The sequence below is a fragment of the Cucurbita pepo genome, chromosome 2 (genome assembly GCF_057944985.1).
Source record: "Cucurbita pepo subsp. pepo isolate OVF chromosome 2, ASM5794498v1, whole genome shotgun sequence".
In the NCBI taxonomy this organism is placed as follows: Eukaryota; Viridiplantae; Streptophyta; class Magnoliopsida; order Cucurbitales; family Cucurbitaceae; genus Cucurbita; species Cucurbita pepo.
This window is the reverse complement of record NC_141799.1, coordinates 12,248,499-12,274,313: the sequence shown is the minus strand read 5'-3', so window position 1 is coordinate 12,274,313 and position 25,815 is coordinate 12,248,499. Positions and strand designations below refer to the sequence as shown.

General features: G+C 36.8%; 1 protein-coding gene across 1 annotated transcript; it reads right to left on the bottom strand.

Annotated features, from left to right (window-relative positions):
* Nucleotides 1-9: 9 nt before the first annotated feature.
* LOC111788443 (Protein kinase superfamily protein) lies at nucleotides 10-22,687 on the bottom strand. The gene is made up of 18 exons (XM_087121016.1): nucleotides 21,689-22,687; nucleotides 12,335-12,399; nucleotides 11,932-12,114; nucleotides 10,472-11,839; nucleotides 7,780-7,952; nucleotides 7,352-7,598; nucleotides 5,587-5,679; nucleotides 5,363-5,503; nucleotides 5,171-5,263; nucleotides 4,443-4,647; nucleotides 4,081-4,166; nucleotides 2,629-2,717; nucleotides 2,115-2,166; nucleotides 1,975-2,031; nucleotides 1,521-1,691; nucleotides 1,338-1,415; nucleotides 362-530; nucleotides 10-277 (listed from the first exon to the last, which is right to left on the bottom strand). Exons 1-17 carry the CDS (start codon nucleotides 22,395-22,397, stop codon nucleotides 450-452), a joined length of 3,891 nt encoding a protein of 1,296 aa, XP_086977142.1. The 5' UTR covers nucleotides 22,398-22,687; the 3' UTR covers nucleotides 10-277; nucleotides 362-449.
* Nucleotides 22,688-25,815: the final 3,128 nt, after the last annotated feature.

The window sequence follows — 25,815 nt, the reverse complement described above, 5'->3', positions numbered from 1 at the left end:
AGAAAATGCTGTACACAATGATGCTTCTCCTTGATATATAATATATATTATGAATACATAAATGTATGGATTGTCTAAGAAAACAGGTATACACGTTAAGGGAACCATTTAAGCAATGGAATTTTTCAAGTTCTGAACTCATTTGAGGGTGGAGAGAAGGAAGAGAAACACAGTGAACAGGAAAACGAAGGTCGAAAGCCACCTGGTTTGAAGATGGCGTCTGTAATTTGAAAGAGAGCATCACAAACCAGCTTTAGCTTCTAAAACTTTTCTGTCTCTGCAGTTATAAAGATGATCAAAATCACTACACTGATCACAAATGAAGTAGTTAAAGCATGTAGGGGAAAAAACTTAGACGTACATGTACAGAACATTGCAGATACAAAACAGGGAAGAACATCGAACCAATAGCCAGAAAGCATTTGGCAGACGTGCGAGGATTAACACAGTTATGCATCGTGATCGGGAGGATCATCCTTCAAACCCTTAGAAAGCAGGTCATAGTTGATGGATGCAAGCTGGGAGAGATTCTGATTACAAGGAAACATAAACAAGGATGAATTGTAACAGAGGAAAATGTCATGTTTCCAAATTCATTCACAATAAGAATCATATATTTTCTAATAAACAAACAAAAGGGGCACGAGAGAGAGAGAGAGAACGTGAGAGGAGTGTAAAGAATGTTCCACAAGTACTCGGTAAACAGTGTTAGGAATTACAACTCTTCACAATGGTATGATATTGTCCACTTTGAGCATAAGCTCTCGTGACTTTGCTTTGGGCTTTCCCAAAAGACTTCATACCAAAGAAGATATATTTCCTTATAAACCCATGATCAATTCCTAAATTTGCCAATGTGCGACTCCCTCCCAACAATCCTCCTCTCGAACAAAGTACACTATAGAGCCTCCCGTAATCGAGGCTCAACTCCTTTGGAGTCCTCAACAAAGTACACATTTTGTTAGACACTTGAGTCACTTTTGACTATACATTCGAGGCTCACAACTTCTTTGTTCGACAGTTGAGAATTCTATTGACATGGCTAAGTTAAGAGCATGACTCTGATACCATGTTAGGAATTACAACTCTCCACAATAGTATGATATTGTCCACTTTGAGCATAAGCTCTCATGACTTTACTTTGGGCTTCCCCAAAAGGCCTCGTACCAGTGAAGATGTATTTCCTTACTTATAAATCTACGATCAATCCCTAAATTAGCAAACGTAGGACTCCCTCCCAACAATCCTCAACAAACCGTATATACGGTATTTGACAGAAATCTGGAAAACTAGGAATTCGTCATAAACTGCAGGACTAATAATTTTTGAGCGTATACCTTGAAAGAGAAATTACTGAATGAGTAATTGACAGAAGAACCAGGCTCAAAATCTGTAAGGCCCCCACATTCATCAACCTGTTCATGATATGCCAAGGAACATGAATAAAAATAAGCACAATTAGGATCGGTTTAAGGAGTTCTAAATGAACAAATGTATTTCAAACGATGCGAGTAAATTACCACTTCATCTTGACGATTGCTCACACTACTGTTACCACTTAAGCTATCAGCATCACTTGAATCCTCAAGTTCACTGGGTGGATAGCCATGATCATCTGAATGATTCCATGAGTAGCGACTTGTAAAGTAACTAGTATCAAGAGCACTTTCAGATGTTGGAACAAATGCAGCCTGTGAAAATTGAAAATCGATCTATCAATTTACGGATCCATAAAACGAAGCTACAACCTACTTCCGAAGTTGTTTCTTCTCATTGATTAATGAAAAGGATAAGATGTTCAAGATACAACGACAAAAACGAGTGAAAGTACAAAAATGCAAAAATGCAAAACTAAGAACAAAGAAATTGAAGAAAAGTCGATTAAGGCACCCCAAAATGTCGTTACGGGAATAAGAATCAAATAAACTAGAAAAAGAACACCATTGAGAAGCCTTAAACTTAGCAATACAATACCTTTTGTCGGGCAAGCGTGTCCCAGTTAATATCTTTAAAGAACATATGCTGCTTCACCTGAGTAATAAATTGGCTCCTATGATGTAAGCATCAATGAAAGATCAAAGGGCCCTAAGGAAACAAGAAAATAATCGTGTCACCTCATGTGCGCCTATAGCTCCAAGTCGCTGGTGAGGATCTTCAGTCAATAATCTGATAGAGAACGAATACATATTGCATAACCACCAACATATAATTAATAAAAATCCAAAACCTTGTAGCAAAATGATAGGCCTCTAGTTACTAACATTATGAGCATAGGCACACGAGGAAAGACGGAGTGTAAACGGGTATTAGACATGTGCTTGTGGGGACGTTTCAATCTTGTTAGTTTACTTTTTTCCAATTTTTCTCTTTTTTAGTTATGATTACTTTTGACCACGAATTCGAGAAATCTTTTTCTTTCTTTTGCAATCCTTTGTTTTCGGGTTGACGTGTGTGTACAATACATTTAAATTTGTTGGTCTAAGTCCACCCCCTACTCGTTTCTCTAGGATATCCTCGATAATAAAAAAATGATGTGCGTGTAAAGGTAAGTAAATTTCAACATCTAAGTAGACAAATAAACCAAAAGAATATAATTGAAAATAATAAAAAAAAAAATGTTTCTCCCACCGATCAATTAAATCTTGAGCATCGTGGCTCATCTCTTCAGGTATTTGAGGCCACGGGATCTTACGGTTGAGAATGTTATCAAATATAGTCTGTACAAAGAAATGAAGTTAAGAGTAAAATTAAACCATAAAATATCTTTAAAAATTACGGAATTCTAAATAATAGATCACATGAACACTACAACTAGAGATGTCCACGAGAGAAGGTAGGAATGGAAAGAAGAAAAACAACCAAAACAAGAAAACTACAACACAAATAAAAAAAGAATAAAACCTGAAAAGAAAAGGCAGCAGAAAAACTTAGAAAGAGAGAACACATGAAGAGACGAATTAAGACAAAAAGTTAGAAGGATGCTTGAAATTAAAATCCTCTCAATTCTTTCAACTCTAATAAAACAATGGACCGAATGGATGGCTAACACTATAATGAACCACAATAACAAGGATTTGGGAGCCAAAGGGGGCCAAGAGGCAACATCCAATTACCCGCTTAGGATAGTCACCTAAGGAAATACAAATTGAAATGATAGGTCCCGTTCATGATTGCATGTGTTTGCATCTAACCCCAATAGTGGGGTCACTGTACGGCTGACGACGACATCGCAAGTCTAGACCATAACACATGCATAGGACAGTGGTATTTAATTTCTTAGACTTTAAGTTAGAATAGGGTGTTTTTACTTTTAATGATTATTTATTTTATTTAGTATTTCATTATGTTGTTTTAAAGATGTTATCGAACAAGTAAGTCCATAGGCAGTGTTTTATGACAATGAAGTTTCAAATGATTATTTCTGCATAAAATGATTACGTTATGTATATAGTAGCGATTTTAAGTTAAGTAGAAATCTAGGTTCGTCACACAACCTATCCTCTTCTTTACAAATTTAAATATAACGACTAATCATAAACTGGGCCAGATCAAATCCTCTCTTGAAACTTTATTTTCATGCAAGGGACTCGAAGCTTCATTTTCAAATAATCAATTCGAATAAAATAGGCCACGGACTGAAGTAAAGGTAAAGAAAAAAGGGGGGGAATTGAGAAATTTATATGAAAGAGATTAATAGCAACAAGTAGAAATCTAGGGTCGTTACACAACCTACCCTCTTCTTTACAAATTTGAATATAACAACTAATCATAATCTGGGCCAGATCAAATCCTCTCTTGAAACTTTATTTTCATGCAAGGGACTTGAAGCTTCATTTTCAAATAATCAATTCTGAATAAAATAGGCCACGGAGTGAAGTAAAGGTAAAGAAAAAAGGGGGGGAAAATGAGAAAGTTAATATGAAAGAGATTAATATAAACTAAATATATAAGAAGACCTAGTTGCAAATTAAAAAAAAGAGTGATCAGTAGAAGAACAACCCACCCCACATATTGATGGCAACTGAAAGGATCCAACTGAAAAGAGGAAAACAGTAAAACATTTTACGGCAAGAATCAAACCTGGGGATGCTCTGCATTAAAGGGTGGAATTCCAACAATTAGCTCAAATAAAATGATCCCGACAGACCACCAATCAGCTGTGGCACCTGCATAAAGAAGGGAGAATATTCAGAGTTGACAGTTTCAATAGAAGTAGAATAATTTGCAACTATAATCTAATTCTAATTATCGAACTTCACGTCGTAGAAATATTAGCAACAACCTAGAGAAACCTTCACAAACTTCAGGTTTTAACCGCAAGTTCATGATGAGTTAGTTAACGAAAGATTAATAAAGAAAAAAGAAAAAGAAAAGCTTCAAGATAGCTAAAAGATTACAATACCACCTTAATGAAAAAAGAAAAAAAAATGGTCTATACGAACCATGTCCAGTTCCCAATAGTATCTCTGGTGCCAAATAGTCTGGTGTGCCAACAGCAGAACGCTTCTTTCGTCTTTCTTGTTGATGCTCAGAAGCAGACATTGTAGGCTCATCATACCCATGAAGAGTGATACCGCTAACAACTGGTCCAGACAAATCATCAGTACTGTTGATAAGACCAACTTTGGAAAGCCCAAAATCTGTCAGCTACATGAAGCAAAATAGCTTCTGTAAGTAACAAAGAAGTTTTTTGTTTTTTGTTTTTTGTTTTTTTTTATGAGAAGCAAAAATTTCATTGATGGTAATCAAATGTATGTTTTCTAAGAAGAAAATAATTTTTGATTGGCCGTTGAGAATATATGAAAAGTCAAAAACAAAATGAACAAGATTCTCAAAGGTAGACTAAAGAGAAAAGGCCTTAATCCCACGTAATGGCCTCCCAAATTGTTACAAATATTATAACCCGAATAACCGGCAAAGATAGAGGACAAAAGACACCATCACGATGGATTTGATTATAATACCAACGGGTTAAAGAAAATAACAAAAAGAACAAATAAACGTCCTACTTGAGATTACCTTCCCAAAAAGAAAATAAGATACCCGCATTCTTGGGGCTTTATCCTTTGGAGTTGACATCAACATTTTAAATGGAAAACCATGTGGAAGGAAGATGATGAACCAGCCTAAGTAGGTTATTAAAGTAAACATATTCACAACCATTAGTTACCTTAATATGACCATCATGTGCTATTAATAAATTATCTGGCTTTAAGTCACGATGAACTACCCCGAGTGAATGCAAATACTCCAAAGCAAGAACCTGAAAAGTTAAAGAAACAAGTAAATATTAAGTTCGCAATACTGACAAGTGTTTTCACTTTGCAGACCTAATGAAAGATGAAAAGGAACATATACATACCACTTCTGCGATATATACACGAGCAACCTCTTCATCTAAGCAGCCTAAATTTCTCAACAAGGAGTAAAGATCTCCTCCATTCAAATACTCCATCACGAGATATAAATTTTCACGACAAGTAAAGGAGTAGAAGAAGCGAACCTGATACGATTTTAACTTTATTACTAAAATAAAACAAAAAAGAAAACAAGACATAACTTATATGACCAAATAGACAAGCTCACCACAAAAGGGTTGCGCACAGATATTAAAATATCACGTTCTGCCAGAATACTTTCAACAGCATTTTTTCGAATCATATCAGCTTTCTTCAAAACCTGGTGTTGCTCACATAAAAATTAATCAAGACATTCAAGTCCTATAATTTCAAAATATATACCTAATTTACAGAGGGAATAACAAATCATAAGCAAGATCTAGCTTGCAAGTAATGATAAAAATTAAGGTTAGATGACAAACAAACAATGTTCCACTAAGAAAGCGCAAATAGTCATTATATTATGACATTTTCTAACCGCCACTCCTCCAGCTTTTTTTCACCAGTAAAGGTTCTTCGATTGCATTCAAATCATATAACCCAAAAGATGGTCGCATCCCACATTGTCACAAGATTTTGATTTGGCCGTCAGTGATTACCTCACATTTGAAATAAAGTCTGCCTACTATCAACCCTAAAAGCAATAAAAAATGAGACCACAAACCACGTTTGTTTTTGGGCCCCTATTGTTGAAAAGATCAAGAAGAGGATGTCATCATAGGGATCATCCTTTATTTCCAAGGGAGGTAGACTCACTCTTCTCCAAGCCACATTTGCTTATCTCCCAACTTATTATCTCTCTCTTTATAATATGTCAAGCAAAATTCTACAGGAAGTGATCTTGGCCTTCAAGCATTGAGAGAAAAAAGAATAAGCACTCGTTGCAAAATGGATATGGGAATACAATTTTGGAAAAGATAATATTTGGAGGAAGCTTATTAAAGGTAAATAGATCATCTTGATATTTGGAATGGTTCTCCTTAAACTATGTCAAGAGGCCTCAGATGTCCATTATTAAGCACCAAAGCCTTGTTACAAGCAAAACTCACTATCATGTGGGAGATGGATCAGCAACTCCTTTCCAAGACATCCCATGGTTATCTATGGCTCCATTGGCTTCATAATAACTACCCCCCCCCCCCCCCCCCCCCATATAGGGAGTCGAAATGTAAACATGCCACTGTCAAGGAAGTGTGAAACCCAATAATAAGCTTTTGGAATCTAAACTTTGGTGGGAATTTGAAGGATAAAGAAGCCCTTGAATGAGTGGATCTTTCTTTTGCACTCTCCAATTGTTTTCTCACAAAGGGAAGACATATGTATATGTTTAGCTAACCCAAATGGTATCCTCTCCACCAAATCTCTCTTAATCGATATGGGCAATTCAGCCGATCTATTGCATTATTTTTTGGCTAAAGCTATTTGGAGAGACCAATTTTCGATCTCTCATCGAGCCATCCCCAAAGACCTCTAAAAACAGATGCCATACAAGGCCATTTCCCCTAGTTGGTGCTCTTTATGTAAATTATAAACAAAGTGAGCAAACACAGAACCACCCCTTAAGGAAAGCCAAAACTTCGCTGTGGATGAACACGCCTTGATCTTTTTCTTGAGTCCTTCGGAAGGAAAGAAATCAAAGAGTCTTTAGAGACAAGGAGAAACTTTTTGAAGCGTTCTTCAATCTTGTAATTTTCTATACAATATCTTGATGTAAATTGTTTAAGGTCTGTAATTCATATAGTTATGGTCCCTAATTAATCAACTAGAAATGCATTTTGTAATTCTCATTAATTATCTACCTTTCGTAAATTTCATACATCAATGAAATTATTTCTTATCGAAACAAAATAATAATAAACCCATCACAAGCACAAGATAGACCACGAAAAAAGGGAGACCAAAAACAAGATACAATGTTGAAACATTGTTCAAGTGTCAGTGTGAAAATTAACCTTTATTGCGAAAAGGTCCCCCGTTGTCCTCTTTTTAGCCAGGAAAACCCGGCCAAATGCCCCACGGCTGATAGGTTTTATAATCTCAAAGTCATCAATTGATGTACGGTCCTTTGAAGAATGGATGGGACTTGTTCTTAAGCTACGAACAACGTCATCATCTAGAGGAGTATCTTCATCAATAACAGTGCTCGCTATGTCAATCTTTTCATCACCCACCAGCTCACAAAGCTGCAAATACTTCTCCCTATGAAATCACCATTCATCAAAAGTCAAGATAAGTTTGTGCAGTATACACATTTGAGAGAACACTCTAAAGAAATTTAGCATGAAGGGAGGCAATATAAAACGTTGACAATCGAATGCCAACACATGTGGTGAAGTGCATATTACTTTGAAAATCAAATTTATCCTGCAAAGCTACAGACCGTATTAACTTCTCAATGCGAGTGCCAAAAGTTTCAACTGTCAGTGCATTAAACTTCCTGCGGTTAATGACAACTCTCAAGTCTTCAAGGCACGTCAACAGATATTGCATCGAGCAATCATCACCCAGAGGTGCATTTGCTGAACAGCGTGCAATATCTGCAAGATCACTGATCTGCAAAGATAGACAGTCCTAGCTCATTAGTGGACAATAACTTATTCGTGAACCTTGAGTTAGTGACAACTATGCTCATCACAAAAGCAGTATTTCCAGTTTTATAGGAAACTCAATGTTACACAGAGAAATTTTAATATGAAAGAACAACATCAAATTCTCCATGGCTTACGAAGGACTGAAAGATTACCACCCTTCAAAACATGAAAGTATAATATGCTCATGCTGTCAGCATCCATTAAGAACTCTTTCTGAGCAATAATATTACTAAAAAAACATCCTTCATTACATGAAATAATTTCATTTATAAAATAGAAATTCATAGCAGAAATCACCAAAAGCCAATGGTGCTGTAAAAACTATCTAATTGGTGCAAAATTTTGTATCTGGTTCAAAAATAAAACAACAAATGAGCTTTTCATTGATAAGTGGAAAAGAGCAAACACATGACACAACCTCAAACAACCTATATTTCTGTTGAATCAGGTTGTCCCATCCAACTCCAAATTATGCAACTGAAATCTTACATAAATTATTTTTGTTTTCTACCTATCAAACACACAAGATAGAAAAGGACTGCAAAATAACAGAAAAGATTCACACGGCACATAGACAGTATTATGGACCAAAATCAACGAGGCAACTAATTTAGTAGATACAGTATCGGATCACAATAATGAACCACTTTATAGATTTACACATGCATGACCTATCAAGAAGGAGAATAATAGTGGAAAATGGTGGTGATAAACATCTAAATAAAATACAAGCGAGGAAAGCATTAATGTTTTGTCTTCAATTTTGTTTTACTTTCACTCCCTTATGGAGTTTGTTTCCTTTGAGCATTAGTCTCTTGTCATCATTTTAATGAAAAGTTTTTTTTCTTGATCGGAAAAACACAACGAAGTGAAGAATCTGGATATGTCTGTCTTTCCCTGCGGTGGTTATGGATGCTTTATGGAAAACAAAATGCCGAAGGAAAGTGAATTCCTTGTTTTGGATCTTTCTTCACGAAGGTTTAAATACTTCAAAGAAACTTCACGAGCGTTGTCCCTCTTGGACTCTTTTGCCTAGCTGTTATGTGCTTTGTGGAAAAGCAGCAGATGATGTTCCTCGCTCATTGTTTCATTGTTCTTGAACTTTGGGTTTTATCAGCCTTTGTCTAATCATGAATCTGTGGATGTCTCTTCGCCTTTCTTTACTGGCCATGGTCCTCACCGACAGTTAGGGATATTGGTTTGTGGTCTCCTAACCCTTCTTGAGAATTTTTATGAAGTTCTTTTTCTCCATTTTGTGTGACAACCCTCCCATGGTGTGTTTGTTCTCCTTGTTTGAAAGGTTTGAATTTTTTACGTGGTCAGATTTTTCGCTTGGCAGATTACCCACAGGAGGATTATCACCACGGATAGTATTTAGAGATCATCTTCCATTCTGTTGAGTCTACAGTGGAGTAGGGTGTGTAAGAAGGCCTTGGAATGATTAGATCATGTTTTGTTGGGCTATTAGTTTGCTTCAGCAATCTAGGATAGTGCCTGTGCACGACTGTTTGTGATGGAAAAGGATTAGTCACCCGCCTTCATGATGGAGGGGCATTTCTTTGGCGGACTACTTTTTTCACGATTTTATGGAATATTCAAAGTGAGAGAATTACTGACAAGGAAATTTCTTGGTAGGATGTTTGGGCCATGGCTAAGTTTAATGTTCCCTTTGGGCGTCTTTGGACTTCAGCATATATCCTATACCTATCATTCTTTTGAATTAGAGCTCATTTCTGCAATTTTTTTCTAGGTTTTGTTTGTTTTTTCTGGCTCCTTTTGGCTTGGGCTTCCTTTTCTTTCTTTATATTGCCCTCTTGTATTCTTTCATTTATTCTCAATGAAAGTTGCTCTTTTCATAGAAAAAGAACTTTTAGTTCTGATTTATAGGCTCATGTCCAACAAGATCTAAGATTATCTCGGGGATGCTTCAATCAAAAATAATATTCTCCAACTTTTCAGCGGACAAGATCTCAAAAAAAAAAAAAAAAAAAAAAAAAGAGAGAGAGAGAGAGAGAAAGTTTTGTGGTTCAACACAATAGAAGCTTCGTTTTGGAGAATCTTGGTAGAAGGAACCAAGATTTTCTAAGAAATAAGTGTTTTTCTTGGAAGTAAAGGAAGGAATTAAGTTTTGCCCAAGCAGCTAATTATAAAGTTGTAAAGCTTTATTCTAATTTTTAAATAAAGTTTATTTTCACTGTTTCTTTTAGAGTTTTTACTCTGTATACTGTTGTAACTCTTCGTTCATAACATTTTTCTGCTGAGATACAGAGGGTTTTCCATTAAGATTGTTTCTTGTCATTAAAAATATAAGTTGGGAAAAATAATAAATTAACTTATTGCTAACTGGAGAAAATATCTACACTATGGTTTGTTTCCTTTACTATATTTTGGCTCTTCAAATACCTCAAACAAGCAAAAAAAAAATGTATATTTTGTGATTATAAAATGTCCAAAAGAAATGAATATTGACATAATGGATACCTGTGTAAGATCATCGTGTTCATAGTAAGCTCCTTTCCCGGCCAAAAACAAGTCAAACGGACTGGTTCTTGGTGTTAATAAAGGAGATCTAGGAGTCATGCTACCAGCAGATGATGTTGTCATACCCTGATCAGACTTTGGACCAAAACGAGTTTTACAAGACATGGAAGGTAAACCTTTCAAGTCATCCATGAAAACAGAATTTTCAGTTTCATGGAAGCAATCGAGCATGTCTTCTGAGCCCCTGCGGGACCAATCACTATGTTTCGGGGAAATATCAGATTCTTCAGTCATACTAGAATTTGAAACTTTTGCAACATCTGGACTTCCTACATGTTGAGAATCTTTTTGCGAAAAGGACTCGATCATCTTCTCTAGAGTTTCAGCAATTCTGAGTAGACGTTCATTAACACTTATACCCTTTTGATCACATCGATCAGCAACTGCACAAATTCTTGAATGGTCTTCCACATTTGCAGTAGGAATCTCTTCTTCGCAAATGCGACAAATGATTGAACTCTCATCAGATACAGATGGTTGATCACCCCAACCCCAAGAAGGTTTATGTTGGTGCTTGGGAGGCTGGTCATGAGAATCTCTTGGCAGAGGAAGCTCATTTGCAGCAGCAAAAACGGTTTCAGAAACATCAGTCCTGATTTTTGGCACATTCAAAGATTTAAAACTCTTATTATCACCTTTATCCTTCAAAGTAGGTTCTTTCACACTTTTGGCTGCCGGAGAAGGCAATTTTTTCCAAGAAGCCATCCGGTCTCTGCCAGTAGGAGATTCCAACTTCTTTGAAGTATCATCAGAAGATGCAGAGACATTATTCCTAGGCAGCATGTCGTGTTCTCTGCTCCAGTTCAAGCCATGCTGCTCCTGGCTGTAAGATTTCCTGGATGAAGCTGCCTTAGAAGCCTTGGCTGCATTAGAACTTTTCATTTCCCTTCCCATAGCTGGAGGAATACGTTTATCGGCAGAATGCAGATTTCGTGATTGACGAAGCTGAAAAACATTTTCATCTTCTGCTAAGCCACTTTCTTTATGGAACTGTAGTAGCCTGGTACATCTAGTGAGAATGAACAGCATTCGAGTATGAAGTTGTTTCAGCATGCCTGGAGGAAGTTCTTGGCGTCTATCATCCAATTCCTGAACAATGCCTTCACACTGAAGCCAAAATTCACCAGGAGATGACATGGCACAGCTTCGAGCTAAAACCAACAAGTCTTCAATGGTCTCTTGCCACTCTGGATGAGTATCAACATTTTTTTCAAGAATTCCAACCAGATCAGCAGCAAAAATGGCCAAATCAGAATTTACTTCTTCCTTTGCCTTGTCAAATTTTCCTCGTATCATAACTAAGATCTCCTGCAAAAAAATGTGATTACAAACACATAAGCTTCAGGAAGCATAATTTACAACAGAGCTAGAAAATGTAATACAAAAAGAAAAGAAAGCACCTCCAAATTATTTAAACGACGTGACTTCCAGAGTGGGAAAGGTCGTACACCTTTTGAATTTAGTTCATGGGAAAAACTTTTGATATCCGCAGGATACTTCCTTCGAGGAGCACTTGTGACTCGAAGTATAGCTTGAAAGCGTGGAGATTCAGACTCTTTTGGATTTTCACAATCATAAGAAGACTGGAAAAACGAGTATCAATAGCAATCTCACAACATAAACACAGTGATGATTTCTTATACATAAGAAAAAGAAGATTCATAAAAAACTAAAATAAAAAAGGACAGAGGGATATGGAAAAGGTAACATATATGAAAGTCAAAGAATAAAATATAATCAATCTTGCAATTAGAAGGAAAGATGAAACTGAAAGTGGCAATAAAAAGTATATTTTAACATTACCTCTGGCGTACAGAAATCTATGTTTCTTGATCCTTCTGAAAATGCCCATGATGATTCATTGCGTCCTGTAATGTTAGTCACAATGTTAGACACATGTCAAATGAATTATAATAACTATCTAGTTATGCTAATATAATTACCTCTGAAATGATACAGCAGCCATTAGCCAAATACAACAATACAAGATTAAGTGTTAAAAAATGATATAGCAGCCGTCATACAAATATGACAATACAAGATTAAGTGTTTGAGGTACCCATGAAAGGGCAAGTAAATAAAAAGGAACAACAAGCTCAAACTACATGCATCATAAAGAGTACCTCATACTTCGTTAACTTTCCTTATCACCCCCTGTGGTGATCCAATGGCCCCTTTGGGTTGTAATAAGAAAGGACTGCCATTTTCCTACTTGATTTCCCCCTAGGGTAAACCATCAAGCTTGTACTTTTTGAAAGCTAATGGTTAGCTTATACCTAAGCTAGAGAAATGAAGGACTCTTCAGCACTTTGAGGGAGATTAACTTTGGCTCAATTGATTTTAAATCATTTGCCCATTTTCTACTCATCCCTTCTTCAAGCTCACATCAAAGTCACCAAATCTTAGTCTTGAGGGAAACTGATGAAGGACTTCATCTGGAATGGTGGCATTTACAGCTTGTGTTTCCACTCAATGAGCTGGAAGTAGTCCTCGAAGCCTACATATTTAGACACCTTGAGGTTTGTTCTTTCAAGTTGAGAAACGATGCTTTTCTGATGAAATGGTTATAGAGATTTATGCAAAAGGATAGCACTTTTTAGATAGGATTTATTGTTGGCATCTATGAGATTGAGATGTCAATGTGGGTAATTAAACTCCCCCCCCCCCCCCCCCCCCCCCCCCCGAAGGTACCAGCGAGGGTAAATCTAGTTTAAAATTGCTAAAGGCTGTGCCTCCTTTCTCTTTTTCAAGTTTAAAGTGGAGAATGGTAGAAGAATTTGCTCATGGGAAGACCCTCAGGCTGATATTGTCATTCTTTTTAAAGCTGTTGGTTAATGCATATTTGATCTCTTAAAAAAAAGGGGGAGGTGCTTTTACCTCAAATTGTTGGGTTAAGTATCAATAGGCCGAGATTTGGAAGTGAGAAGAAGCTATTTGATAGAGAACTAGAGAGATGGGCTGCCCTTTTAGAGAAAAGTGATTCGGTAAGATTGGGTGAGGGTCATGATAAAGTCTTTTTGACAATCAATTCCGGTTGAAAGTTCTCCTCCGAGTCTACTTTTCTTAAGCTCTCCACCACACCATTGAAATTACAAGCTCCCTTAGTTAAATTGGTTTGGAGTTTTCCAGAAAAGGTGAAGTACCTTTTAAGATTGCTAGCTTACATTAGTCTCAATGTATACGAGAAGCTTCAAAGAAAATTTCCTGATTGGACTATTTCAACTTCAATGTGCTGCTTGTATTGAGAATGAGTCTTTGGACCACTCGGCCTAGCATTGTCCTTTTGCTAACAAAGATTGTGTTGAGGATCGTTGGAGTCACACATTGGCCAATTAAAGGGAAGATCATGGGAATATAGTGAGAGACACTATCTCTATTGGTATGAGGCCTTTTGGGGAAACCAAAAACAAAATCATGAGAGCTTATGCTCAAAGTGGATAATATCATACCAATATGAAGATTTGTTATTCCTAATATAGGATCAGAGTCATACCCTTATCCTAACTTAGCCATGTCAATAGAATCCTCAAGCGTCGAACAAGAAGTTATGAGTCTCAAAGGTATAGTCATAGTGCAGGTGTCAAACAGAGGGTGTATTTTGTTCGAGGGCTCCAGAGAAATGTGTCGAGCCTCGATTAAGAGGAGGTTGTTCGAGAGCTCTAGAGAAGGAGATCACAAGGGAGACTTTATGGTGTACTTTGTTCGAAGGGAGGATTGTTAAGGATTGCTGGAGTCCCACATTGGCTAATCAATGGGAAGATCATGGGTATACAAGTGAGGGACAATATATCCATTGGTATAAAGCCTTTTGAGGAAATCAAAAGTAAAGTCATGAGAACTTATGCTCAAAGTGGACAATATCACACCAATGTGGAGGTTCGTTGTTCATAATAGATTGGTCCTTCATTTTAAAGAAGAATGGTTTATTACCATGTCTACATGCAAAGTGTGGATGATTGGTCGACGGAAGCTCTTCAAGTAGGAGTGTCAGAGGAAGGCCAAGATCTTGTAGAATGTCAAAGCTAAAGCCCTTATATGGAAGAAAAGAAACCATGGAACTTTTGAAGATAAGTCACTTTTTACCCCCTTCTTCTTTTTTTTGGTAATATTGTTCAACACGTCCTCGTAGTGTGTTCTTTTGTAATCATGGTCTTCGAAGATCTTTCCAACTAATTCGATCATTATTCTTCAAGTGCTTTGTAGACAAATTGGGATACTCTAATTTATTCTTCCTAATTTGTACTGTTTTTTCCTTTTTTGTTTCCCTTTTCTCTTTGTACTTTTCACTCTCTCAAGAATTAGCCGAATGTTTGAAGAAAGTCAGGAACTCTATAATTTTTTGTTCCCAAAGTGCTTTTATAAAAGGTAGGAAAATCCTTGATCCAAACTATAGCTAACAAGGTCGTCAAAGAGCATAGATTCAAGAAGGTAGGATTTTTTAAGCTTAACATTGAAAGGCATTTGATAGTGTAGATTAGGACTTCCTTGAAGAAGTTCTAATTGGTAACTGGGTTCAATGGATTCATGGTTGTGTTAGAGATCCTACGTTTTCTATCTTCATCAACAGGAGCCCTCGTGGAAGGATTAAAGCCACCTGTGGGATTCAGTGTTGAAGGTAATAATAGAGTTTGAATGAGTTACTGCCGAAGAGAAGGAGGAGGTGAATTCAATTTCATCCACACAAATCTCAACCAACTCCGGGAATCCCCCTATAAAAGGACCTCCCTCCCCATCATTCAAATCACTCCTCCTCTCAATCTCACTTCAGTTTTCTGTTGTCACCAACAACTGGTATCAGAGCAATCTTGCAGCAGCAAAAAATGGCAGCAGAAAAACAAGTTGAGAGCTACGTTCAGCCCGCCATCCCGAGGTTCGATGGTCACTATGATCATTGGGCGATGTTGATGGAAAATTTTCTCAGATCAAAGGAGTTCTTTGATATGGTGGAGACGGGTTATGAAGAGCCAAATGAAGGCGAGGTACTCTCAGCTGGTCAACAGCAACTGTTGGCAGCATCGAAGTTGAAGGACCTGAAGGTCAAGAACTATTTATTTCAGTCAATTGATAGGACTATCTTGGAAACAATGCTTCAGAAGAAGACATCCAAGGAAATTTGGGATTCTATGAGGAGGAAGTATCAAGGCTCAACGAAAGTAAAACGTGCTCAACTACACGCCGTCAGAAGAGACTTTGAAATTCTCCAAATGCAAAAGGGAGAAACGGTGAATGATTATATTGGCAAGGTTATAAGTCTTGCAAGTAAAATGAGGATGCATGGTGGTTCAATCACGGAGGTTGCGGTCGTAGAAAAGATTTTGCGATCACTAACTCCAAAGTTCGATTACATTGTATGTTCTATCGAAGAAGCAAACAATGTCGAAGAGATGCAAATAGATGAACTCCAAAGCTCCCTGTTAGTACATGAGCAGAGGCTCAAACGTACAAGTGCAATAGAGGAGATGACAGCCTTAAAAATATCCACACCAGGTGAAGCTTCAAGCCCTAGAGGTAGAGGGCAAAGAAGAGGCAGAGGTCGTGGGAGAGGCAGTCGAGAAAGAAGTGGAGATGTTGGCAGGTCAGCAGACCTAGTCAGAAATGATTATGAAAACAAAGGCAAGAGACACTTTGACAAGTCTAAGGTGGAATGCTACAGATGTGGACGCCTTGGACATTACAAAAATGAATGCTATACCAGGCTCCAAAAGGAGAAAAGAGATCAATCCAATTTTGTGGAGAGAAGAGAAGAAGAAACATTATTAATGTCATTCCATGCTATGAAGGTTGCAGATCAAGGTGTATGGGTCGTAGACTCTGGATGCAGCAATCATATGACAGGTTGTAAGGAATTCTTCTCAACTCTAGATGAAAATTTTCATACTACGGTTTCTCTCGGAAACAATTCAACTCTCCAAGTGATGGGGAAAGGAACCGTAGATATCAAGACTAGAAATGGCTTTGTAGAGTCTATTTCTAATGTATTCTACATTCCTGATCTGAAGGCCAACTTACTTAGTATCGGTCAGTTACAAGAAAAGGGGTATGTGATCACATTCCAAAATGATGAATGTGAAATTTATGACTCCAAAAGAGGATCGATTGCTAAGATGAAGATGACCACCAACCGTCTATATCCGTTGACGTTAAATATCGTTGCCAAAAGTTTGATGGTGAAGAAAGAAGATACCACATGGCTTTGGCATTTTAGGTATGGTCATCTACACTTCAAAGGATTAAAGACGTTGTCCTCAAAGAAGATGGTAACTGGGTTGCCAGATATTACTCCACCAACGGAAATTTGCGAGAGCTGTGTAGTAGCAAAACATGAAAGAAACTCTTTTTCATCCGGAAAATCAAGAAGAGCTCAAGCAATTTTGGAGTTGATTCATTCGGACATATGTGGTCCCATCTCTCCAGCATCAAATGGTAACAAGAAATATTTCATGACCCTCATCGATGATTTTAGTCGAAAAACATGGACTTATTTCTTGCACGCCAAATTAGAAGCCTTTGATTGCTTCAAAAAATTTTGTGCTACTATGAAGACGGAAACTGGAAGAAGAATCAAGGCTTTAAGAACTGACAGAGGTGGAGAGTTCTGCTCGAACGAGTTTACTAAATTTTGTGAAGAGAAGGGCATACGGAGGCAGTTAACAACAGCATATACACCACAACAAAATGGTGTGGCCGAAAGGAAAAACAGGACCATTCTCAACATGGTTCGAAGTTTACTAAATAAAGGAGAAGTCCCGAAGGAATTCTGGCCAGAAGCTGTCGTGTGGTCCGTTCACATTCTCAACCGGAGTCCTACCTTTTCTGTTAGAGATATGACTCCACAAGAAGCATGGAGCGGAAGAAAACCTGCAGTAGACCACTTTAGAATCTTTGGGTGCATAGCATATGCACACGTTCCTGATGAGAAAAGGAAGAAACTTGAAGACAAGAGTTTGAAGTGTGTGTTCCTTGGAGTAAGCGAGACCTCTAAGGCGTACAAGCTCTACGATCCTTTGACAAAGAAGGTGGTGGTAAGTCGTGATGTAGTCTTTGACGAAACGAAGACTTGGACATGGGAAGAAAAGATCACTGTGAATCAGCAGATTCCTGTAGATCTTGAAGAAGAACAAATTGAAGCCCCGATTCAGCCTCACTTTGAGCATGGAGAGAGCTCATCACAAGCTCAACAAGAAGAACCAGTAGAAGAAGATCATGATCATAATCAAAGAAATCCAAGAACAAGAAAGAGACCAAATTGGATGATTGATTATGAGATGGACTATGAATCAAGTGATAGCGGTTATTTTGCATTCTTTATGGATAGTGATCCAATTGTCTATGAAGAAGCGGTAAAGGAGAAGAAATGGAAGGAAGCTATGGACAGTGAAATCAAATCCATAGAGAAGAACAAGACTTGGGAGCTCACCGATCTTCCTAGAGGACAGAAAACAATCGGAGTAAAATGGGTTTTCAAAACCAAGTTGAATGAAAACGGTGAGGTGGATAAGTACAAAGCGCGACTTGTTGCAAAAGGATACAAGCAAAAGTATGGAATTGATTATAAGGAGGTATTTGCACCAGTGGCACGTCAAGACACTATCAGGCTCATAATTTCTATTGCAGCACAGAAATCTTGGCCTATTTATCAACTTGATGTGAAATCGGCCTTCTTACATGGAGAGCTTCAAGAAGAGGTATATGTGGAGCAACCAGAAGGTTTTGTTAAAAAAGGCAAAGAGGAACAAGTATACAAGTTGAAGAAAGCTTTGTATGGTTTGAAGCAAGCTCCGAGGGCATGGTACAGTCGCATTGATTCTCATTTTGAAAAGATGGGATTCACTAAATGCCCGTATGAACATACGTTGTATGTGAAAACTAAAAAGGGAGGTAACATTATCATTATTTGCTTATACGTTGATGATTTAATATTTACTGGCAATAATGAAGAAATGTTTGAATTTTTTAAGAAGAGCATGATGAAGAAATTTGAAATGACAGATCTTGGCTTGATGAGATATTTTCTTGGAGTAGAAGTTACTCAAACTCCCGCAGGTAACTTTATCTGTCAGAAGAAGTATGCTCAAGAATTACTTGAAAGATTTAAATTGGATGAGCGCACAGTTGGAACTCCATCAGAATTGGGTTTAAAGTTGCACAAGGATATTGACGGGCGAGAGGTTGATAATAGGTACTTCAAACAAATTGTGGGAAGTTTGATGTACCTAACTTCAACAAGACCAGACATCATGTATGCGGTTAGTATGATAAGTCGTTACATGGAGCATCCAACGGAAAAACATCTCAATGCAGCAAGAAGGATACTTCGTTATGTGAGAGGAACCTTTGATTTGGGGGTATTCTACAAGAAAGGAGATGATCCGAAGATGGTTGGCTATACAGATAGCGACTATGCAGGTGATATAGACGATCGTAAAAGTACTTCAGGAAGTATTTTCATGATGAGTTCAGGAGCTATTTGCTGGTCTTCAAAGAAGCAACCTATTGTAACACTCTCAACTACAGAAGCAGAATTTGTGGCAGCAGCAGCATGCTCATGCCAAGCAATTTGGTTAAGAAAAATGCTTGAAATTCTTAATCAGAAGCAACCAGGTACGACGGTTATATATTGTGATAATATGTCAACTATTAAGTTGTCTAAAAATCCTGTGTTGCATGGAAGGAGCAAGCACATCGATGTTCGATTTCATTTCTTGCGTGATTTGTGTAAAGAAGGCATTATTGAACTCAACTTTTGCCGAAGTGATGAACAAATCGCAGACCTATTCACAAAGCCCTTGAAACAACCATTGTTCGAGAAGCTTAGAAGAAAGATGGGGATGTGCAGAATCCAAGATGTATATCAAGATGACGAAGTGAAGTCCTAAACTGATTTCCGCAGAATTCAGTTTAAGGGAGGGTGTTGAAGGTAATAATAGAGTTTGAATGAGTTACTGCCGAAGAGAAGGAGGAGGTGAATTCAATTTCATCCACACAAATCTCAACCAACTCCGGGAATCCCCCTATAAAAGGACCTCCCTCCCCATCATTCAAATCACTCCTCCTCTCAATCTCACTTCAGTTTTCACTTCAGTTTTCTGTTGTCACCAACATTCAGCAAGGTGATCCACTCTCACCTTTTCTATTCTTATTAGTAGAAGACATGTTAAGTGCTCTAGTTTCTTTTGGTAAGAAACCAAGCTTTAAGCCCACAACTACAAGAAAATAACACAAATCCAAAAGAATATAACCAAGTTGATAATTACAAAAAACCCATAGGAACGTATTCACAACCTCTGACACCTCCTCCAAAGATCTCTTCACCCCTCTAAAAATCCTACAAATCCTCTCGAGACACTCCCCAAATAATAACAATAGAACAGCAAGCATGGCACAAGACTCTTCCCTTATTCAAGAATGTGTTGAGTGCTCTAGTTGGGAATATCCATGATAGAGGATCATACGAAGGTTTTGGTTGTGGGGCGTGACAACACATATTTCATTTTTCAATTTGTTGATGACACTTCGCTTTTCTAGAAGTTTGATGATTTTATACTTGAGATACAGATCCAAACAATTGAGTTATCGGAGCATTTCTATGAATTGAAGGTGAATCGGGAGAAATCACATTATGCAAGGTATACATAGGGGATTCTAAGCTTTCTCAAGCAAATTTGCAACTAAAAAGTAAGGTGGAGCATATCCTTTTTTAATATTTTCTTGCCCGGTGTCACAACTGCACTCTAATGGTAGCGGAATAGCGATTGTGCGGCACTTGTTCTAACCCGGCAAACTAATCAGCAGTACAAATGTCAAACTTTGCAGACAATCTTGATGTATGATCAAGCCTTAGGTCGCGTTTGAAAGAAATGTTTTAAAAAACGTGAGCGAGAAAATGAATTCAAAACAATTTGAAATAAATTAATGTTATAAGCTAAAAGTGATTAAGTAACAACTAACTTGAAATAAATTAATGTTATAAGCTAAAAGCGATTAAGTAACAACTAACTTGAAATAAATTAATGTTATAAGCTAAAAGCGATTAAGTAACAACTAACGACTTTGCTTGCATATAACTCAGGTAGGAAGAATTGACAACTAGTCACATCCCTATAGTACATTTTGGAGAATTTTAGCCCTAGTGGTTGTAGACATAATTTTGGTGACCAATCATATACCCCGACATAACAAGAATAGTAAAGGTCTATCTAATATGAAAGCAAGTATATGAAAGCAAGTATAAGGGGTTTGGGAACGAGCATGCAGCCATGAACAACAGGTCCTAGACAAACGTGACCGGGACATCCGATACATGGCCACCGACAACACGCCTTGGACAAATATAACCATGACACCAGGCATCAAATCATTGGTTTTTTGGCAACCTAATCAACAAAATTCTCAAAGAGTTCAACAAATGGAAGTGGCTTAAACTCTCTCGATGGGAAAGGCTAAGCCTTTGCAACTCAGTACTGTCAAGTATTTCGTTATATTACATGTCGCTTTTCCATATCCCCACACATGTGGGTTTGATTTTGGGAAGGATAGTTCATAACTGGTGCAATTGTAAACTATCTTACTTGCTTTTCATTTCATTCTTAAGAGAGGTACATGTGTCTATTATAATACACTAACTAAATCCCTGGATGGTAGGTAACAATAAATAAAAATAAATCCCTAAATACAAGTAACAATAAATCTAAAATTAGGGATGTCAAGTACACAAATATCTCCTAATTAGTGAAATTACACAAATATTCCTAAGTCATTCCTTCAACAATAGCTTCTTTTGGGAAGGAAATAATGAGGTAAATCTAACATTTGGTTAGTTGGAAATTATCCTCTAAGCTCCTAAGTGATGGGGGCTCGGTAAAACATAGAAATTGTGCTCATATCACCAAGTGGGGTTGAAGCTTTATGAATGAACCTAACTCGTTTTGGAGAAAGGTAATGGTTAGTACTCATTGATCCAATACTGCTCAACCATATCTTAGAGCGAATTTTCATAGAGACCATTTATTCAACAACTTTGACTAGTGCCTCCAGCACTTGATATTCAGTATTGATTATTGAAGAGGCGGATATAGAAAATCACAACAAAAAAAGGTACAAAATTCAAAAATCAAGATATCGACAGGCTTTTCAAAATTAGAGACCAGCAAACAATACCAGCTTCATTGGATGATTCGACATTCTGCAACCGAGGCTGTCCTAACAAATTTGGACTCCTTTCAGTAGATGCTGCATTACCAGTTGCCATATTGTCGGGATTGCTAGCATTGTGAATATAGCTTTTAACATTGTCCTGAAACCCCAATCTCTTCTGGCTCGCCGCCTCTCTCTTCCCTCCACTAGAAGAAGCCGACCATGTCGAACCAGAATTCGAGCCTGAGCTTCCATTGCCACAGTTCCTGGAAAGATTACTCGAACCCAATGAGCCCTTATCACCTTTAAACCCCAAAAAGCTCTCCTGCGGCAACGGGCCTGATCTTGTCTTTATCCTATTCAATCCAAGGGATGATGCGAGAATAGGCGAAACCGATGAGGCCACATCCTTCACATCACTCGACTTCTTAACCTTCGGCCCTAAGCTCAATCCAGATATTGCCTCGGACTTCGATGGCGTCTCAGTCGGCAATAAAACTTGACCATCTTTTCGTTTCCAATCCTTACTCCTACTAGAATCTTTCAGAACAGTACCTTTGAAGCTACTAGTAGTGGTATTAGAAATCTGGGGTTCATCTTTGGCGGCTGATTTGTTCTTCTTCTTGTCGGATCTACTGGGCGAGTTAGAACCAAGGAATCGGGGACTGGATCCATCGGGACTGGAAGAATCAGACTTCTTTGAGGAGGAGAAAAACCTGCCTTTGAATACCATAGTAACCGCGATTCTTGTGCTACTGCTGAAGGAAGTGTTCAAAGTTTGGCGCTCACAGCGACATTGACGAACATGAAGAAAAGCTTGAAATTGAAAATGGGAGGAGTTTCAAAGTGGAGAACGAGGAAAGTAAACGTCTGGAGTGGACTGTGGGTGGAACTTGAGAGGACATGGAATGGAGAAATACAGAAAAACAGGGAAGGACAGCCATGTGTGCTAACTGCTAGCGAACAAATCTGATCATTTTTTGTGCTCTGTTCTTGCTCTCATTTTTTTAGGGCAAAAAGTCTCTTCTTTTTCCCCCCTACCTTTATACCTATCATCAACCAAAACTAAGTTGAAAAATTAAATGTATTTAAAATTTTTTAAAACGTTCAAAAATATTAATATTTTCGTCCATAATTTATTTCAAAAATACTTTCATTACGCCAAAAAAAAAAAATTATATATGAAAAAATAACGCCCCAAAATTAAATAAAATTTTAATATTATAAACATTTACTCGTGGAGTAAAATATATTAAAATCTTATATGATTATAATAATTTATTATGATATAAAGTTTTACCTGAATTCTTTTGAAGAAGTGGAGAATAATATGAACTGTAACATGCTGAACTTTAAGGTGTTGATAAACTCTAGTTACATTAAATGAAGTCAAATTTCATTGAAGTTGAATTCGAGTTGCAATTAGTGTCACGTTAAAGAAAAATCAAATTTCATTTATGTAATAACCGGTTCAATCTACTCTAAGTGGGATTTTGTTTAGTCTCACTGTTTTAAAACGTGTCTGCTAGGAAAAGGTTTCTACACTGTTTAATTACTGAAATCTACTATTTTTGAATTTATGGTGTTTCGTTATTGTCTGTTTTAGCTCGTTATGTATCGTCGTTAACCTCGCGATTTTAAAATGTGTCGGTTAGGAAGAGGTTTTCATACTTTTGTAAGGAACGCTTCGTTCCCGTTTCCAACTAATGAGAGGTCTTTCAATCTACCCCTCCTTAGAGAGACCTAGCGTCATCGTTGACATACCGCTCGGTGACCGCCTCTGATACCATTTGTAACAGTCCATCTCACCACTAACAGATATTGTCGACTTTAGCTCGTTGCATATCGTCATCAGCCTCGTGATTTTAAAATTCGTTTGTTATGGAGAGGATTCCACATCCTTACAAAGAATGTTTCGTTTCCTTCTTAAACCAGTGTGAGATCGCTCGATAACGAATTTCTACAACTCTAGCTCGAAGAAAATGAATGTTTGGGTAATATCTCGCATCAAAAACTTTAGCTTCGATAAAACGTAAGACATTCACAAGTTCCGGGTTTATTTTAAGTAACCCTTCTATTTAGGTAATTCAAATATGTTTATATGCTTTTATGAAAAAATGAAATAAAAATTTTAGACAAGAGGAAACACGATAACTGAATATAGTAATTATTTATATATAAACGACAGATGATTTTTGGGAAGACATGAATAATGACTCGTTTTGTAACGTAAATTTTAATTTTAATCATTTAATGGATGCATCTGAATCGATGTATCAATTTGACGTGGAAGATAAGTATCTCCAATCGTGACGTCCTATCAACACGTAAACTGCAATTATTCGACTAAATCTTATAATTTTATCTGAAAACCCAATTTTCATGTTTATATTAACCGTAATAAACGTATCCTGATATAGGAAGCTTATATTTTTCACGAGAAATCGGCGAAGGAACTTTTATGAAAAAGTGAATTAAAAATTTTAACTAAAAGAAACTCGAGGACTGAATGTAGTAATTATTTATATATAAACGACAGATGATTTTTAGGAATACATGAATAATGACTCGTTTTGTAACGTAAATTTTAATTTTAGTCATTAAATGGATGTAACCGAATCAATATATCGATTTGACGTGGAAGATAAGTATCTCCAATCGTGACGTCCTATATAAACTGTAATTATTCTGACTCAATCTTATAATTTTGTTTGAAAACCCAATTTTTATGTATACGTTAACCGTAATGAACGTATCATGTTATAAAAAGCTTACATTTTCACGAGAAATCGGAGAAGGAACTTTTATGAAAAAGTGAATTAAATTTTTTTAGACTAACAGAAACTCGATGACTGAATACAGTAATTATTTATATATAAACGACATACGATTTTTGGGAAGACATGGATAGTGACTCGTTTTGTAACGTAAATTTTAATTTTAATCATTTAATGGATGCACCCGAATGAATGTATCAATTTGACGTGGAAGATAAGTATCTCCAATCATGACGTCCTATCAACACGTAAACTGCAATTATTCGACTAAATCTTATAATTTTATTTGAAAATTGAACCATAATAATTTTATTTATATATAAACGACAGACGATTTTTGGGAAGACATGAATAATGATTTTTGGGAAGACATGAATAATGACTTGTTTTGTAACGTAAATTTTAATTTTAATAATTAAATGGATGTACCAGAATGAATGTATCGATTTGACGTGGAAGATAAGTATCTCCAATCGTGACGTCTTATCAACACGTAAACTGCAATTATTCGACCAAATCTTATAATTTCATTTGAAACCCCAATTTTCATGTATACATTCACTGCAATAAACGTAACCGGTTATAGAAAGCTTACATTTTCATGAGAAACACGAGAAAAAACTTTTATGGAAATGTGAAATACAAATTTTAGACTACAAATAAATACCGTGACGGGATATAATAATTATTTATATATAAACGACAAATGATTGTTTGGAAGACATAAATAATGACTCGTTTTGTAACGTAAATTATAATTTTGATCATTGAATGGATGCACCCGAATGAATGTATCAATTCGACGTGGAAGATAAGTATCTCGTAACGTCTTATCAACACGTAAACTACATTTATTCGATCAAATCTTATAATTTCGTTTGAAAACCCAATTTTCATGTATACATTAACGATAATAAATGTATTATGTTATAATCCGATCAACGATCTCCATTGTTGAAATTTCACTTAACCGACATCTAAACTCAAATAATTGAGTCTCAACGGCAAAATAAGTTTCTTAAATAAGATTTTAAGGGTAAAATAGGTATATAAACATTAACACGTTATAACCCATTTTATACATAACATAAACACTTCTTTGATCGTTTTTATACATAACATAAACACTTCTTTGATCGTTAAAAGCTTGCGCAAGACTAAAGACCAAATATTTAATTTTAGGTGCTTGAGTCGGTGAATTTAACGTAATAATTAAAGAAATTACGCTAAATTATATAAAAAATGTGGTGGTAACACGTAACGACTTGATAATGACTTAATGATTATCTGGATTATGTCTAAAAAGGACCCACTCGAGGGGCGAGGAAACCTTTGCACGCCTCCGTTACCTTTTGGGAGGCCTACGCCCCATAT

Excerpts from the sequence above, each read along its gene's own strand:
- LOC111788443 (XM_087121016.1), bottom strand. The coding sequence starts at position 22,397 with ATGGTATTCAAAGGCAGGTTTTTCTCCTCCTCAAAGAAGTCTGATTCT. Across the intron at positions 5,264-5,362 it reads GTGTATATATCGCAGAAGTG|GTTCTTGCTTTGGAGTATTT; the intron begins GTATGTATATGT and ends TTAACTTTTCAG. Across the intron at positions 2,032-2,114 it reads GAGCTATAGGCGCACATGAG|GTGAAGCAGCATATGTTCTT; the intron begins GTGACACGATTA and ends TTTATTACTCAG.